Source organism: Peromyscus californicus, unplaced genomic scaffold, assembly GCF_007827085.1.
Source record: "Peromyscus californicus insignis strain IS unplaced genomic scaffold, ASM782708v3 Scaffold_18__1_contigs__length_77618521, whole genome shotgun sequence".
Lineage (NCBI taxonomy): Eukaryota > Metazoa > Chordata > Mammalia > Rodentia > Cricetidae > Peromyscus > Peromyscus californicus.
The window spans coordinates 76,195,974-76,215,190 of record NW_026294480.1 but is presented as its reverse complement, the minus strand read 5'-3'; the positions used below and the strand labels follow the sequence as shown (position 1 = coordinate 76,215,190).

Sequence of the window (19,217 nt, the reverse complement as noted above, 5' to 3'; positions counted from 1 at the left end):
AGAATCACATCCTAGCCCCGTCTCCATTTTTCTCACAGAGGTGATCACTGTGAAGCTGAAGTGAACCTCTCTCTCTATTTTTACATTTTTATTATATTTGGATATGCCTACTTATGTAGTATTATTATGTATGCTTAACATTCATATAGATTACATTACACTGTACTTATCCTGAAAATTCCAGTTTTTAGCAAACATCATTGATAAATGTAGCTAGAGTTTATTTTAGCTCCTCTCTGGTATTCCAGGAAGAAAAGACAATCTAGAGTTTGCTATTGGGAGGATGAAACATTTAATTTCCAATTCTTCTATTAACAAACAGCCGTTTGGTTAACATGCTCATAGACATCTCCCTGTCCATATGCATGAGACTTTGGGTATATCTCTGAGGGATCTTCTTTCTTCAGATCTTACTAACTCAAACTGTACTTTAGGAAGGGTGAGCTTTCCTGAGAAAATTTTTAAAATGTCAAGAATATGACAATAACTGATTCAATTCTTGGAAATATTAGAAATATTTCTTCAAATATTCTTTGTCAGTTTCTACAAACTTTTTCTGACATGCCTATTAAGTATATTTTGATTTTGTTGTGTGTATGGGTTTTTTCCTTTTATAATAATGTTGAGAACAGAAGGTAGGACCTTGTGCATGTCAGCAAGCACCTTGTCACTGAGTTACACCCCTGCCCTCTCATTAGATCTCTACATGTGTCTATTTTCCTCATGTACCCCATCTCCACTTCTTTCCACATAGGGTCTTTTTAGGCATGTCTAGCTGGCCTGGGACTCAAACTCACAGAGATCCACCTGCTTCAGCCTCCCAAGTTCTGGGATTAATGTTGTGCACCATCATGCCTGGCTCTTTATCTCACATCTTGATTATGTCCAAAATGTTCTTCTACCTATTATTATCTTAAACTTAAGACATTGATTCCTTTTGTGTGCATGTGAGTGTGTGTGAGAGAGGTTATGTGTATAAAGAGGTAGCTGTGCATGTATAGAAGCCAAAGGTTGATGTCAGGAATCTTCCTCCATTGCTCTCCACAGTATTATTTGAGACAGGGTCTCTCACCAAGCCTGCTGTGAGCCCCAGGATCCTCTTGTGTCTGCTTCCAGCACTGGCATTACCAGTGTGTGCCACCAAGGCTGACCTTTTTGAAAATGTGGATGTTAAGAATCCAAAGTCAGGGCTTCATGCTTGTGTGGCAAGCATGTCACCGAACAAGCCTTCCCTGCTTGCCCTATGTTAAAGATTTGAGGAGACCTATGGGATCTTTCCCTAAGGATGCGGGTTCTTTCCCCTTGCAAGTCTTGGAGAGTTTTCTCCCTTTAATTATTTTCCAACTTTCTTGAACATATTTGTGTGTGCATGGTCTTTCAAATGATTATTCTTTGAAGTATTAGGAGCTACTAAGTTATCAGACTATGATGGTTTGTATTGCATACTCATAGGAGTTAACTTCCTGTTGTATATTGTATTTAACTGGAACTTCTCTAGTAGAGTTCCATCTAAGTAAACCCTCTGTACTTGGTGGCAGAGTTCTCCTGGAGGAATTTTGCTTATGCTCCAGGGTTATATGGACAATCAGCAACCAACCTTCAAGCGTTCTCAGTTCAGGCTTTTCTGTACTACCCTGGGAATTTCAGACCCTTTCTAAGGCATGATCCCAAAGAGAAAATTCCAGTGTCAGGTGGGGAGCAGTTTCCTTCCTTCCTGTTGTGGTGGTTACAGTTGTTTATCACTTTCAGAAACTGCAGCTACAAATCCTCCTATCCTCCACCGCATGTCCATCCACGCCTCATATGCAGTCATGTATTAAAATTCATCTGGTGGTCCAGTAGGGCCAGAGAGCCTGAGATAGAAGCTCACACACTTGCTTCTCTGTTACTTCTTTCTTTGTTCTTGGCACAAGGATTTATCTTTCTTTTTTGTAGACTTAGCCTTACATGAGATTCCTTACACTGGAATTCTCAGTGGCTTTTGTAAATGTTTACACACTAGCTCAGCCTGACATGTTACTGGCGTCAGCTTTCTTTCTTTCTTTCTACACTACTTACCATCTTCTTTTACAATTTAATATAAGGTGTCTAAATTTCTTTTGTTAAGTAAGTGAAGTATAATTTAACCTTTTAATGAACTCAGCAAATATTTATTGGAATCTGATATATAAAACCAATAATTTAGGTACCAGGTGTATTTTATCCTTTCTCCATGGACTATGGAACTAACAGGTAAATATGCAGAGACTGTCAGTCAAGTGCATGACCAAAGGATGCAAAGTAGACTACTGTAGAAGCATTCAGAAGAGGCATGCAACTCAGATGGCCCCTGTAAACTGCCTAGAAAATTCAGTATTCTAAGTGAGACCGGAAGGTGGAAGAACAATCTGGATGAGGTTGCAGGAAAATCATTAGAGGAAATGAAGAGTCTGTAATGAAGGTACCTACGTAAGAGAGAGCATGACCTTTTAGGGAAACAATAGTATGTGCTTGGGGTGAGCAGACAGAAGAGAATCTGGGGGTCAGGTTTCAGGATATTTGAGCATTAGGGGTGAGGAAAACACTGCAGTGACATACAGCGATTAATGGAAAGGAGGATTGTCTCTGAGAGGAAACTGTTTGTAGGGAGGAGGAAAACAACAGTCCAAATCTGAAGGAGCAGTGAGGGCACAGATAGAAGTATGAATGTGAGCACATCAGTCCAGGGAGTCCAGAAGGGATGGATGAGATGTGACGCATAGGAAGGCCGGGGTTGCTCTGTGGATTGAGTGTATCCATGGTGCTGGAGTGTGTTGAGTGGTAAGAGAGAAGATATGTTCATTCTTGATAATCCACAGTAGATTTTCCCAGCTGCTTCCAGGTGAAGCTCTGTGGTGGAGAATTTGAGGGGGTGACAGCTGGAATTACTGTTCAAAGGAATATGCTGTGTGAATGCCTAGAGGATATCACTTTATGTAAACATGGCTGTGGGAAAGTAGGTTGCCTAGTAACCAATCTGAAGTTATGTTTCATGGTCCCAAGATCTTTTACAAATGACCTGTTTGGTCTCTGATCTGAGAGTGATGAATGATAGATGCATCCTTTTCTACCTGGAAAAGTTTAATTGGTTCTATCTAAGTTATCTTATTAATATGGAATACAATGAAGCAGATTAATTCCCTGTAAAACATGGACATAGAGGAGCATTTTCATTAGGACATGGACGATACAGCTAGACTGATGTTTGAGCCCTTTGGTACAGAGAGGTCTAAGATGAAATCTACAGTAATGGTTTCCTTAAGGTGAGCAGAGAAAGGATGCTGACCCACAGCCCCTAAGACAGTCTACTCCTGGGTCTTTTGAAAGGATGCTTAGATCTGGGCCCTTTAAAATATGTACAAAACATGAGCTGCCTAAAGACCCAATTTACACACATTTCCTAAAGAATTTTCAATGGTCAGTCTGAGTTGAGCACAGAGGTCAGGGTTTAGCCTCTCCATTGTCCATCTTGTTAAAAACTCCTTTTGCACCTGACTGCACAGATGGACTGTCATGTTACTCCCCAAACTCTTCCAGGTTCTGCAGAGCCGAGACTGCAGTGATAGGAGAGTAGCTAATGATGTTAAGCCTCAGGAATGGAAAACCCAGAGTGGAGAATTCCCTGGAGGTCTCCAACATCCCTAGCACCAGTACTTCAGAGTGGTGCATCTGCCCCGCCTGTGAGCTGCCTGGCTGAGCAAAGCCTGCAGCTGCTCTTGCTGCAGTGACCTAGATAGTCAGCTTAGATGCTGACTTCAGCCAAGGCACATCAGCTCCAGACAGAGCTGTGGATTCTGGAAGGCCAGTCAACGGGCCACAGAACTGAAAGATCTTCTTGGGTTGAGAGGAGATGACGGTTTCTGTTGTGCATAGGAGGTACAGAGCAGTATGTGGGCAAAACCTGAGTGAATCTCGGCCCCTACGCTGCCTGGATATTTCATTCAAGCCCACTGAACTCATGCCCTCTTTTCAGGCTGAAGTAAGAAGTTTTCTAAAAACACCCCTCCCCACACCTTCCCCATACCTTTCAGAGTGTGCTCCAGTTAAGAATTTAAAGTGCACATTTATAAATATCAGAAGTTCTGTGGGTTCTTGATGGGCCTGCCCCAGGATTATCCAGCAGGTATGATTTGGACCCAGGAAAAGACATTTTCCAAAAAGAGCTTCTCAAAGACATACTACTCCAAGTTGGCCAAAAGGTGAGGACATCTGACCTCCACTGGACTGTCTGAATAAAAGTTTTCTCAGGAATAATGCTCCAAAGATGCTGGCCAATGCTTTCTGTACTGTGGAGTGCTAGGTCCTTCTTATCAAGTGTGGTGAGGTACTATGCAAAGGCATGCACATGCAGCTTTTGCCAACTTATAGGAAACCCTTTCTTCCTGGGCCTGCCTGTTAGTAGTGCCAGCACACCTTAATTTTGTCCATTAGTCACAGAGGGAGAGCTTTGTCCCTGATTTTTCTCCTGCCCTCAGCAAGGTGATTTTGAGCAACATGACATCAGGCCTGGTAACTCTCCACCCTGCAGTTATGTATAATTAGATCTTTGTTTTCTCAGCTGTGCAAATGTGGCTTTCTTGTGACTTATGTCATTATTAGTGAAAAGAAAATGAACAGAGGTGCTTCTCTATGAGATGAGACAGTCAATTAATTATGTGAAAGGAGTTGAAAGGTTGAAATTTGTTCAGTCTCAAACTGTATATATTGTGCATATTAATGTAACCAAACTAAAAAATACTGACATAGCATTGATACTGTAATTTAATTCAAATATGTAAATAAATGAAATTAATAAATTTAAGATGAAATATTTCAGATAGACTAAGGAAATGTAAATAAAGACTCCTATTTTTCCAAACATCTCCTGCTTATAATTTTAGTTTTTCTATATGCTACTCCTGCTAGACGGCAGAAACTAAGCAAGGTGGTTTATAATGTAAAAAGCAGGTAGTGCATGTGTCTTAGTCAGTGTTCTGCTGCTTGTGAAGAGACACCATGACCAAGGCAACTCTTATAAAGGAAAGCATTTCATTGGTGATTGCTCACAGTTTCAGGGGCTTAGTCCACCATCATCATGGCAGGGAGCGTGGTGGCAGGCAGGCATGGTGCTGGGGAAGGAGCTGACTAAGATCTGATCTGCAGGCTAAGAGAGAGAAACTGGGCCTGGTACGGACTTCTGAAACCTCAAAGCCCACCCCCAGTGACACACCTACTCCAACAAGGCCACACCTCTAGAGACTCCTTCTCAAATAGTGCTACTCCCTGAAGCTAAGCATCAAATACATGAACCTATGGGGGCTATTCTTATTAAAACAACCACAGCATGTGAGCCACAAAACTAAAAAACTGCTACTTGCGAGTAGCCACATAAATTTTGGAGAAAATATATTTCCTATGGGGATGATTTGTTACAGAAATTGAAAGCAGTAAGATATTGAAAACAGCAATCCTTAGGCAATATACAAAATTAATTACAAATGTAACAGGTATCATCCACATAATTAATTTTGAAACTAATCATTTTAATTGCCTTTAGATGAGAGAATAAATCCAGGGAAATGTGTAGTGAAACAAAGTATGATTTCTTACACAGACACTTCTTTTATTTTGTTACATGTGACTTCCTACTCATCCCATACAGACCTTCCACTATGTACACACGAGTCTTTTTCCTCTGCAAAGAGGCATCTTGTTGGAGTATATCTGCTTTTCTTTCTCCTGCTCTTTGCCTGCATGCTTGTCTGCTGTAGTCATAAGCCAGATTCAAAGGCATGCTGCCATTCCCATGCTCTGGGAAGAAGGAAAATGCAACCTTTGATTCATTTCCCATAGACTCTTTAAGAAAGCCAGAAACTCCAAGACATTTTCCACGTTGACTTACAGAGACAGCAATCCAAATGAGAGGAAATACATTTCCTATGGGGATGATTTAATACAGAAATAGAAAGTATTTATTGAAACCAGGAAGAAAGTAGTATCTATTCCTATATGAGAGTTGGTGTGGCCTAAAGAAAGATCCAGACAGTTCACATTACACTCCCTCACTCTTAGCTAAGAGGCCTTCTTGGCCGCTTATTTGTTTCTGCATTCCATAAGTCCCTTTCTGAGAGCCAAGGAAATACCGAGGGCCAGTTTTGTTCTTCATTCAGAAGTGGCAGTAGTCAGCCAAAACGAAGCATGCAGGATACTGAGCACAGCTGCAGCCCAGACATTTCACTAGCACAATACCCTGTGCTTTTTCAACTTAACTTGGACAATACTTCAGAGTCTAATTTCTCTGAACCTGTGTTCCTACTTCATAGATTTCTTGAAGATTAAAATAATGCTAATAATGCTATTATGAGAGACGCTGGCATATACGAAGTATTCTGTAAATGTTAATGACACATAGTTATATTATTCAAACAAAAGCTATTTCAATTTTGGTACATATCTGTCCATTTTTTCTATGAAAAGCTAGTTGTATTTTTTTATACATGAAAGATGGATAGAATTCTTAAATTTTAATAAAAATATAGACAAGTGTGCAAATCATTAAAAGTGTAACTCAATGAATTTTCATAAATTGAACATTCTTTATGGTAGCCAAACCCTGAAAATCTCATACCTTCTTCAGCAATGATCTCTCTCCTGTGAGGAAGGCATCTGTTTTCTTGACTTCCACCAGTAGAGATTAGTTTGACTCACTTTTATTTAGAGTTTAATCATTTGCTATGCATACAGTATTAACCTCGTTCTTTCTCATATGCCATGAGCTACTAATGTCTATCACATCACTTAATGCTGTGTACAGGCATTCCGCTAAGTACTTTAACATTTTCTTGTCTTCCTAACAAAACCTTGACATAAACATGAGCTGGCTCCATTTTCCCCTTCTGACGAGCAGAGCATTAGCAGCAGCACAGCCCACTGGTCAGACTAGGGGGCAAGCCTCGGCAGTGACTCCTCACTCAAGTCTAACTTTACTATTAGCAGCTGTCACCCTAAGAGGTCCTTCTGTCTCTTTTTCCTTGGCTCTTTGTGGGACGGTGACAATAAAAATGCCACCTCATGGGGTTGCTTTAAGGATAAAATCGAGTGTTTATAAAGCACATATTTGGCATTGCTGTTTTATTTAAGCTAGGGTCATTCTGTCTTCAAGTCTGGTCTCAGTAACTGTGACAATCATCCCATGCTATCCTGTCAGCGTACAAAGGAGTAGCACAACACCTGTAGCATAATGAAGGGTTTATTAAAATACACTTCAGAAGCACACTCTTAATGATTGCAGAATATGTTATTGGTTAAATATCATTTCCCTAACCGTTCTGCTATTATTGATTATTTTGGCTTTTTTTTTTTGATAGTGTAAAAAAACCTTTGCAAAATGAGATCTTGTTATGTTGCCCAGGCTAACCTCAAACTGCTGTGCTGAAGGAATCCTCCTGTCTCAGCTCCCCCTCCCCGGACACCCCCAAAGCTGAAACATATGCTCCTAAGTGTGGGTAAATTTTTTATTGTTTTTTGATGAGGCTAGGGAATAACTCAGAACTGGTGCATGCTAGGCAAGCATGCTCCCACTGAGTTCAAGCTCCAGCCTGAGCATTATAAATCATTTTCAAGGGCCATGCGCACACTGTTCCCTCTAGCATGCATGCACTATCTACTGTGCATTTCTATGACTTTATTAGTTATAGCCCTATCATTTGGACAGTCACTGAAGCTGCTGCATGGCTTGGAGCTACTTCAGAGGAGCATGGCTAACCACCACTTCACTGCTGGAGGAAGGAAACATTTTTTTCCTAAGGCCCTCATTTCATAGCCTGTTCAAAGCAAAAGAGGTGCCCTGTAGGTTATTCCTTAAACTGAATATGTTACACTGATATGTTTAAGGCAACAATACCTGTTACCAGAAACTAGAAACATGTGAGAGGCAAATTTATTATTAGCATAAACCCTTCAGAGCAGCAGGCAGGGTATGAGCCGGGAGGCTTGCCTGAAGCTTAATGATCATCTAAGGTCAAGGCTGGCTGCAGCAGTCCCATGATTAACATTTCCAAGCAGGTCATTAATCTCCAGGAAATGCTTAGCATGTTGATTGCTGTTTGCTTAATTGAGGTTATGAATAATTTAGTAAAGAATGATTACATGAATTTGGACAAAGGAAAGACTTTTTCTAATACTCAGGGGAGCACCTCCTAGCCAGCACATTTCACAGCTGTAAACATAGAAATATTTCAGATTTTAGAAATGGAAATTTCAGACTTGTGTATATTTGCCACTGGTATTTATTAGTAAAAGGATGTGTCTTCTTGCTAACAGGAGAGGCAGGAAATAATGTATTTTCACAGGGTGAGAAGCCCAGATAGTTAAAATAGAGATGAATTTCTTTAGATAAAAATTTTAAATTCTCATAATAATATTGTAAAATGAAATTGTAAACATTGAAAATTGAAATGTTTTATTTTAATAAACTTTGATTGTTGTTGTTGCAGGTCAGAAGGGGTTCTCTATTTGAAATAATTTCCTTTCCAGCAAAGACTGCCTTAACTAGCATAATGTATGCTTCCTACGCAGCACTAATTTATTTGGTAAGTTAACTGCTAGATTCTAGAAACAACTATTTTATTTCATGCAGTGTTGAAAACAGCACTGCATATACTATGCCATCTGGTATTATTGTTACCAGTCAAGGCCCACTACTGGCTATGCAAAATAATTTCATATTAGTTGTTTGCTTTTATGACAAGCCAAATTAACTCAACACCCAATTTGCTTATATAAAATTATTTTACTTCTCTAAAGTTAATTACCATTTAAAGAAATTTAACCAAATTTAGTAAATTTGGTAAAATTTAGTCAAAACAGATTAGCTTTTGCTTTGAAATATCTTGCTGTCTAGTTGTAGACATTGCCTCATGATGGCTTTAATTCAGTATTCCATTATTTGGAGTCTATGACTTTGAAGAACACAGTTACTACATTTTGATTACAAGTGCTATGTATGACAAAAATATAAAAGATAGTATCAGTTATACGAGTTTCTATCCATTAATAAATATCCATATATGTTTTATTAAAAACACAATACAAGAAAGGTCCTATCTTGATGAATTATCACAAAATCTATTGGTCTATTTCAACTCACCATGATGTAAAACATTACCAACTACTACTACAAAAGCATCATTCTTGCCTCTCCTCCATATAAGTGACTGACATTTTGACTTGTGGGTGATTCAGCTTTTTAGATTGAATGTACATTGAATCATAGCATATACTTTCATATCTTCTGCTGCAGCTCAGCATTGTCAATATGAGATTCATTACTTAATATAGTTGAATCTATTCCTGTCCATTGCTGTATAGTGTTTTAGTGATTGACATTCCTTTTCCTACTCAACTGCTGATGGATATTTTAGATTGTTCCTAGTTTGAACTTTTATAGTTGCCATACATATCTCTGTACATGTCCTTTGTTGAAATTGCTAGGTTATAAGCTATGCAAGCATTTATCACTAATAGATGTTGCAAAAAGAGCTCCTAAAATGGTTTTTAACAATTAAAACCCATCCTAGAAGAACGTAACAGTCCTATAGGTCATCAGTGGTGCTTGATACTGACAATATTTTCTATTTTAGCCATTTTTGAAAGTGGGTATTATAATACTGATTTTAGTTTACATGTTCTTGATTATTAATGAGATTGATTACCATTACATAAGTTAATTGGATACTCATCTGTAAATTGTTAAAATCTCCAATGCTAAAGCAATGGAGACAACTAGCCTTTAGCTGAAACCTCTGAGACCTTGAGTCAAAGTCAAGCTTTCCTTCTTTAAAATGATTTCTTTCTATTACTTAGTTCAGTGATGAAAAGCTGCTTAGCTTAGCTCCTTCCAATAGATAGTGACCTTTCCTGTCTCCTTTGACCATTTTGGCTTGATATAAATATAGATTCACCTGCTTGGTTTCCTATTTAATTTTTTTAGAGTATAATTTTCTGGGTTTTCACTTTCAGTCTTTGTGTGACTTTGTTATTGATGTGAGTTTCTTGCAGGCATTTTTTGGGTCTTGTTTGTAATCCAATCAGTCAGTTTGGAAATTTGTGTGCATATGTATGTGTAGACATATGCATATGTGCAGAGGTGAGAGTATATTGGGGGATCTTCCTTTATCACTATTCACCTTGTCTTTTGAGACAGGGTAGCTCATTGAACCTAGCCTCATTAGTTCAGCTAGGCTGACCTGCAATACACTGCAGGGATTCATTTGTCCCTCCTCACTCCCCACCAACCAGTGCTCATGTCCTACTGTATCCTGGCATGCCTACCTTCTATGTACATCTAAGGGACCCAAACTTCATTTCCACTTGGTTCTAAATTCTTCTTGCATTGGGAACACATGGGAAGTTTTCTGCTGTTATTTCACAGAATAAGCTTCTGTGTCTTTTATTGCTTGGCTCTTTCATCAATACTGATTATTCATAAACTTAGCCTTCTAATCATGCTCCCAATTATCATTTATAATGTTCATAACTTTTTTTTCTGATTTACTACTATCTGAATGTACTAATTTGTTCACTCTGTCTTCAGTCTCTGATATTATGCCTTCCAGTTGACCTTGTCTATTGGAAAGATTTAAGTGAGTTTCCCATTTTCTAGTTTGTTTGGTTCCTTTTCTGAGTTTCATCTTATTGCCTATATTAGTTTGCTTATTTCATTCTGTTGTTTATTTGTATTCTACTCAAACTTAGTCATCATTTTGAAAAACAATCTTTTGAATTCTTTGGCATTCATACGCCTCATTATCTTTGGATTCACATATGAACTTTTAGAGTAGTCATGTTGCCTTGTTTTATTCATAGTTCTTGTGTTTCTACATTTAAATTTTCACATCTATTAGACTAGACATCTATTCTAGGGTTATGTGAGGGTCTTAGTAAGGAGCCTTGTCTTTTCTTCTTTCTTGGTTTTTTGAGACAGGGTTTCTCTGTGTAGCCCCAGCTGTCCTGGAACTTGCTCTGTAGTCCAGGCTGGCCTCAAACTCACAGAGATCTACCTGCCTCTGCCTCCTGAGTGCTGAGATTAAAGGTGTGCGCCATCACTGCCTGGCTAGAAGCCTTTCCTTGACAGTTCTGTATGAAGTATCACTTAAAGGGATGAAAATAATCACAGTAACAACAGGAAAACAAACCTTCTGGACACAGAAACAGCAGACAAATAAGAAACAAAACAGCAATGCCACCGCCAATAACAATAGGAAAGAAAGAGGCAAAAATGATATAGAATAAACTAAAGAGCTAAAAGTAGGACCACCGAAATGTAAAACTCCAGTTAAAATGAAAAGTAAAATTAGACACAAGCAAGAGAAAAAAATGTAAAGAAAGGAAGACTAAAAACTTCCTCCTAGCTGAGGTCCACGGACTGCGTAAGTTTCTTTGTTCACCCTCTAATACAGTAGTCTGCCAAATGTAAAGGGGGGAAGTGGGGAGAGTGGGACAAAGATGAGGCCTGTGGTCATTTCATTTTCCACAAAACAGACTAGTGCTGCACACAGGCTGAGCTTTGCTCTGCCCTGCCATGCATCTTCTACTTGACCTGTCAATGAGAGGTCTGTGGCAGAGCGGTCTTCACCTCACAGGCTTTCTGTATGCTAAGGAGCCATGATAGCCCCAGCCGTGATCACAGGGCTAAGTGGGCACACCTCTCTTGAAGTTTGGTTCCACATGAATCCCAACAATCTTTGATAGTGGAATGCCTTCTTACTCCAGATGCCCAAGCAAATGTCCAAGTCAAAGTGTGTCTTTGGATGCTCCATAGAGAATGGGAAGCAGACTACTGACCTCTGACCGGTGATAGAAGCGGAGAGGGAACCCTGTGGGATGTAAACTATCTACTGACCTTTCAGCTGACCTACCTACTGACCGAGTCCCTGCAGTAAGCCACGTGTGCTGCTCCCCACAGATGAAGGTGCCACTGACCACTGAGCCGCCCCGCCCCCAGCTTGCGCTTCCTGCTGCTTAAACTTTTCAACAACTGGCGGAGCTGCCCGTCTCCTTGGCTGTTGTACCTTGTCAGTGCTGTGGAATCCTCAGGGCCTCTGAATTTTGACCTTTCTGTGGAGTCTGAAATCCAGAGTAGTTTAGTCCTTAACAGTGTGTCCTTTCACGGTGGATCCTGGCAAACTCTGAGAAAGAGTGAGCAATGAGTGACCTTCAGAACCAATCACAGCACTGGGCAAGTAAGGCTTGCATGAACTACGTACAGGTTTCGCCACTGTTAAGACAGTCTGGTGGTATCACTGGGATTCTGTGCACTCTGACTTACTGGGTATTCCGGCATGCACAACAGCCCCTCAGCCCCACTGGGGGCCAAGAGTGGAGTTTCCAGTTGTTTTGTGCCTTTCTCCGAGTTCTGCTTGCTGTTTTCTCTCTCTCTCAGTTTCCCCTTCACTGCTGTCCTATAGCTTTTACTTTCTGTCGCTTTACTGACTCTTCTCACTTGCAGAGTCACGCGAAGGACACTTTTCTTCCACCATCTTGCTACAGAAGGTTCAGAGCAGTCCTTGTGAGGGTAGATCCAGCTCTGGCTTTCTTGAAAGGATAGAGCAAAAGGTTTGAGGCCTCAGGCTGCTCTCCTGCCTCTGTCTTGCTTGCCCCTCACTATAGAATACAACACACATGCTTCCTTTACTCTCTTGAATTTTGACCCTCCCTTTTCCACCTCTCGTTTGCTGGGATTACAGGCTCTCACAACTATGCCTGGTTTAAGCACTGCTTGAAACTAAACCTAAGGCTTTCGTGCACAATAGGCAAGAACCCTATTAACTGAGCTGAATTATATTCTCAGCTCTCCCTGTTCAATCTAGAATCAGCTAGTCAATTTATGCACATGCACACTCATGCGCGAATGCACACACACACGCACACGTGCACACGCACTTGTTTGGATTTCAATTTGGACTGCATTAAGTTTATAGATTGTGGGAAAAGCTTAATACAATTGTATGTTGCAATATGATAAAAGTTAACAAAATGTGTAAGAACTATGATAAAATCATAAAAATTAAGAGAACTTTAAGAAGGCCAAAGTAAACAGAGGATGTGCCCTGTTTAGAGACTAGCAGAACTCACTCTGCCAGTTATAAAGACATGTTATGAAGCTCCTGTGATTCACAGAGCAAAACTGGTCCAAGAATAGGCACAGCAGCTAGACATAGAGAGCTATAAACAGACCTACATACAAAGAAACTTAGGACAATACAAGAAGGATTTTCCTGATAAGTAAGGGTAGATCAACTGGGTACCATTGGCTAAGTATTTTTCTCTTATGTCATACCAATTCCACGTAGATTATAAACCTATAAGTGAAAAGCAAAATAATTCAGCTTCTAGAATATAATAGATGAGAATGTTCTCATGACCTTGGGTATAGGTCGTGATTTTTTTAAACAGAAAAAAACCCCACACAATATAAAGGAAAGCATTAATAAGCTAAACTATGAGAATTAAGAAACTGTACTTTAAAAGTCTGCTATCAACATGAAAAGATAAGTCATAGGAGGAATTAATGAAATTTGCACAAATGAAATCAAACAAGAATATCCTGGGATATATTTTTAAAGACAAATCAATAACTTCGAGAGTTAGACATGTCTCAGAAAAACAAAAGGCACATGAGGCAGAAAAGGCAAGACAGAGGAAGCAGGTGGAAGAAGCTGCTCATTTAATGATGGAAGAAGCAAGGGAGGAGAGGGGTACAGAGTAAGATATAACCCCTAAACTGTACCTCCAATGAAATATTTACTGTAGGTAGTACCCAGGAACTAAAATTACCAAAATAGGTCCATCACCTGGGGACAAGTCTGTGGGGAATGCTTCACATTCAAACCACAAGAGGAACAATCCACTGAGGTGACATAATGGCCATAAATACGTATGCAATGAAAGTTGGTTCACTCAATCTTACAAATAAATACTACACAACATACAAGGAGAGACAAGACTGCAATACAATAGTGGGTGACTTCAGTATCCCTTCTCTCACCAACATGACACAAATATCAACAAAGAAACAGTTAAATACACTAGAGGTCAATGAAGTTAACAAATGTCTACACAATATTCCATACAACAGTAGTAAAATACACATGCTTTTTTAAATCAACACATAACACACTACTTTTCAAAACATATTTGAGCCATTAATACAAGTTTTACAAATATAAAAAATGAGAAAGGAAGAAGAGGGAGGGAAAGGAAGACTATAGGCCAATATAATCTTTGATAACCCTTGATTAATTAGATGCAAAAGTCCTTAATAGGATACTTGAAAACTGAACTCAGAAATATATATTAAAAACATCATCCAATATGATTAAGTCAGTTTCATTTCAGAGTTGCTAGGGTGGTTCTGTATTTGTAAATGAATACATTTAATGAAGTATATGAACAGAAGTAAGACAAAAATGGCATGATCATATCAATGAAACCTTTGAGATGAAATTGTATCATTTGGAACAAGTTAAAAGAATGAAACTAGGTCATCTTGTTAAGCAGAAAGACAGTACAAAAACACAGAAAGAGAAGTATAGTATGTTTTGTCTCATTGTGTGGAAACGAGAATGATTTTTCAAGAGACCCAAACTAGTGGAAGGAATACTAGAGAAGGGCAAGGGACTAGTGGAAGATGAAGAGAGGGTGGATGAGATTAAGATGTAATATATACATGTATGGAAATACCACAATGAAATAAATTAATGTTACTGTAATAAAGGTTCTATTAGAAAATTACAGTGCTTTGAAATCTAAAGGGGAGAAAACAGAGTATTTACTATCCATCATATCATCTTCAGGCAGTTCTTCTGTAAGATAAACTAGTTCCTTTTAGCTTCATGGAATTTGCTCCTGTCCTTCACTAATTGACTCATTATTGTCATTAGTAATGCAGAATAAGTTGAATGAATGAACTTGTTGCATTTCTCACTTCTGAGGTTATTTTTATGCATGTTTTATTTAAACACATTTCCAATCTATTGCTTGCCACGTGTCAGGGTCTCTTCAAAGGGAGGGTGTTTTAAATTAAAACATGTAGATTATTGACTATGTTAGACCTGTAACTGTTTGTCTATGGTTGTTATTACCTTAAAAAGAAACATTACTTTTCAACTTTTTTTATTGATACAGGCAGTCTGTGTTAATGCTGTGCTGGTGAAGATAAAGAACATTTTTCAAGAAGAAGAATCCATAAGGCAAAATAGAGAGAGTGAGAATTTTAGGAAAGCCTTTTCTGAGCCCGTGCTTCCAGAGCCGATGTTTTCTGAAGGTGAAATCAAAGCAAAACCTTCCAGGTCATTGCCAGAGAAGCCAGACAAGCTTTCAGCTCACCGCAAGCCTCCTGCCAACAAGCAGAGTAACAAGATCCAGGTTTTACATTCTGTGTTTGACCAATCAGCCGAACTGAATGAATGAGAAATTCGGACACAAATACCACTTCAGAGAGATCAATAGTCATCTGTCCATGGGTACATTTCATCAGAGAAAACCAGAAGACCAGTTTACATATGCTGAATGCTCTTCTAAAACGGGGTAGAGTTGGGAAAACTATGACATCATTCTCTTGTATTTGTATAACATAGAGAATAAAATGAATCTTGATGTACAATGTATGTATGACTACCCAGTATTTTTAAATTTTTATTTTCATAAGAATATGTGCAGATATCTACCTGGGCCAGAAGAGAGTGTCAAGTCTCCAGAAGCCACCAGACAAGGATGCTGGGAACCAAACACAGGTCCTCTGGAAGAACAGAACATGCCACTGAGCCATCTTCTCTGACCTGACTATACAATATTTTTAATAAGAGAATTCATATTTTGTTGTTAGATTTTACACTGTTTATAATATGGATGTGTTCATAATTCATTTATATTTTTAATGAAGAATTGTTCAGAATGCTTATCTGGAAAGGAAAATTTCATAACTAAAAGCTATACATTTTGAGGCTGGAGAGATGGCTCAGCAGTTAAGAGCACTTGCTGCTCTTGTGGAGAGCCCAGATTTGGTTCTTAGCACCCACACAGCAGCTCCCAACTGTCTTTAACTGCAGTCCCTGGGGATCTAATGCCCTTTTCTCACTTCTGCAGGAGCCAGATGAAGTGTGGTGCACATACACACAGGCAGACAAAAACTTTATTTTAAAAAAATGCTGGAGCTGGAGAGGTGGTTCAGCAGTTAAGAGCACTGGCTGCTCTTCCAGAGGACCTCGGTTCAATTCCCAGCACCCACATGGCAGCCCACAACTGTCTGTAACTCCAGTTCCAGGGGATCTGACATCTTTGCACTAATACACATAAAATAAGTAAGTCAAATAAATGTTTTTTAAAAATGCTACACTTTCAGAGATAGTAAAAAGTATATTTATTACTATTTGCAGGCAGTATAGCTGAGTCTCCCTACTGATTTTATAAGTCACTTGTGAAGTTATGAAGGACCTGAATTCATTTTTGCCTAAAGGAACAATTTTAGTTTCTTTTAAGCACTTTATATCCTAACACATGATAAGATTTTGTGACTATTTAAGAAATAATAGGCTGGTATGAACTCCCCTCAGAGATGGCATATTTTCTGAACCCAGTGAGTAACTGTTGGTGTAAACATTGTTGAGAAAGTCCAAGCCTGGCTTGGTAGTATTCTTAGAATTGAGTAACAAATCTCTTTGGTCATGTAACCCACATCCCCAAAGTAAAGGCATTGCACTAATATACAGCAAAGGTCCAAGCTCTTGTGTGTCACTGATGTGGGAGCTGGGAACCAAACTGCAGTCCCCTCTGAAGACCAGCAAATGCTGTCAACCACAGAGCCATTTCTGCAGCTCCCTCATTTTCACAACAACAAGGAGAAGAGTCCAGGGACAGCAGAATGCTAAATACTAGGTTTAGACACTTAGTTCACCTCACATCATGAAAATTACTATGCTTTGAGACTTAGCTTTATTTTTAACAGTCTTCACCATGGGTTCATTACCTACACATCCTTTCTGGCCCCATTTACACCTGCATTTTACTGACTGCTAAGTTCTGCATGACAGACACCCAGGGGGGTGTTCTAAAACCTGAATAACAAGCATGATATGGTCCCAGGCAGTCAGAACAGCACTGACCACACATAACTGGTACAGTAAAACCAGTGTAAACCAAGTGAACATCAACCTGCTTGTAAACTGTGAGGAACAAAACATTTTTGGGAAACTGTACACACACACACACACACACACTATTCTCTAAAATTCTTTTAAACTTTTATTTGAAAGTTTCATGTAAGCAAAGTAGTTTGGTGCACTGATTAGGAGACTGCCTCTGTCCTGGCTAGGGCGTCACTGTGTGTGGCTTTTTTACTTCAGGAACTGGCCCTGATAAGAGACTAGTCAAGCCAGGTTTTATTTGGTTTTGACATCTAGCACCCTCCTTCTCCCTCCCTTGATAGAGTCTCACTATGTAGCGCTGGTTGCCTGGAGCTCATTGTATAGACCAGACTGGCCTCAAACTCACAGAGATCCTCCTGCCTCTGCCTCAGAATGCTGGAATTAAAGGTGTGTATCAGTACACCTAGCTTTAAGTTTCTGAGTTTTAAGTTCAGCATACACACTGACCTCCTTGGAGGCCATTTTAACATATAAATATCTGGTAAACATTTGTAAGCAAAAGTACACAACTAAGATTTGAGGACCTCAGTGTGCTTATATTTTACCTTTAAAACTTTAAAAAAGATAATTAAACACAGGAAGTGTGTGATCTATGGACAAAGCAATGTAAGAAGAACAGAGGATCGCTGGGAACTGAAGTAAGTGATGGAGGACCATTCTGCTAACTGTTAACTTTGAATGTATGATAACTTTCCCAAATAAAACCTGCTGTATTTAAAAGGAATCTCTTCCCACTTAAATTTTTCCTGTTATGTTTTGTTTTATCTGTTATCAACTGTGTAAGTCCTTCCTAAACTGATCACCTCGAACCTCTAATGTACAGCTTCCAATCAATCCAGAGAGGGATGGAATGTATTCTGTCAACTTTGAGTGGCCCAGAAGTTATACTAAAGCAAATGTGCTTTTAAACCTCCCAAATCTAGGAGTTTAAAAAATATTTGCTTCTATTTTGATTTATGTGTGTATGACCTGTGTGCTGGTGTCCACAGAGGCCAGAAGAGGGCATCAGATTCCCTGGAGCCGGTCACATTGCTTACAAATGTTTACTAAAACATAGTCTCCACTATGCCAAGAGTGCTGCTGGGCTGTGGCTTACACGTTCTTTATGGGCTGAAACACTAGAGACAATGCTATAGTCACAGGTGAGTGTGAGGAACCAAACTCAGGTCCTATGGAAGAATAGCAAGAGCTCTTAGCCATCTCTCTAGCCCCTGACAAAACCTGTGATTTTTAAAGCTATATATAGTATCTATGTTGGAAAAAATTCACCTTTGCTACTGAAACAAAATTACTGTAAAATATTTTCAAACATACACACATTTTTTTGCTGCCATATATTTTTATCAGGAAGAACTTTGAATTACTTTGAACTCTCCAGTGGCATAAAAATCAGAGTCACATTTAAAAGGTTCCTTAGAAAGCGTCACATAAATATTGCCATTATCCACCGTCACGGTGTGAATCCTTTGCTTTACTCCCTTGGAACACCACTTGGGTCTTGCTGATGGGTCTTTAGGGTTTATAGACTGGTACAATCCTTCTCCTGTTGCCAAAGTGATTTTGTATTTATGCCAGGGACAAACTATACATGATTGTCCATTGAAATCCTGGAGGGGAAAAACAACAGATTTAATAGTCTTGACATTTCAGGTGTTTATGGTAGATCTCAGATTTAGTTAAGAATCTAATGCAGGAGAACTGGGTTCAAGTACACCAGGTGGAATTGCATGAACTCAGAAGCTGAGGCGAGAGGATCCTGAGCTCAATGCCAATCTGGACTATCCGATGGGACTCTGTCTCATAAACAGTGAGGAGCCTGCCAGGGAGATAGCTCAGCAGGTGAAGGCACTTGCCACTAAGCCTGATGATGTGAGTTCAATCCTGGGAACCCACATGATGGGAGAGGAGGGCCACCTCCACACAGTTATTCTCTTTGTTCACAGGGATTGTTCCCACACACAAATAAGTAAATAAACATCACAAATGAACAAAGAGAGCAGTGCTTCCCCCTCCTAT

The 19,217-nt window shown here is 39.3% G+C and overlaps 2 protein-coding genes across 10 annotated transcripts in view; one reads left to right on the top strand and one right to left on the bottom strand.

Annotated features, from left to right (window-relative positions):
- Positions 1-15,482, top strand: part of Spata9 (spermatogenesis associated 9) — a 29,118-nt gene extending 13,636 nt beyond the window's left edge. Inside the window, exons 4-5 of the mRNA XM_052743733.1 lie at positions 8,493-8,588; positions 15,184-15,482. Of these exons, the coding sequence (XP_052599693.1) occupies positions 8,493-8,588; positions 15,184-15,468 (381 nt within the window). The 3' untranslated portion in view covers positions 15,469-15,482. The remainder of the gene's footprint in view (positions 1-8,492; positions 8,589-15,183) is intronic.
- Positions 1-19,217, bottom strand: part of Rfesd (Rieske Fe-S domain containing) — a 36,011-nt gene that overhangs the window by 6,766 nt on the left and 10,028 nt on the right. For 5 of the 9 annotated variants that reach the window (XM_052743727.1, XM_052743729.1, XM_052743726.1 and 2 more), the window contains exons 4-5: positions 18,566-18,808; positions 15,726-15,796 (exon numbers count right to left, since the gene is read on the bottom strand). In XM_052743727.1, the coding sequence (XP_052599687.1) occupies positions 15,726-15,796; positions 18,566-18,808 (314 nt within the window). Of the gene's footprint in view, positions 1-15,255; positions 15,395-15,725; positions 18,809-19,217 lie in introns of those variants that run through there. The other 4 variants (XM_052743732.1, XR_008219668.1, XR_008219667.1 and 1 more) reach the window with 4 other exon arrangements.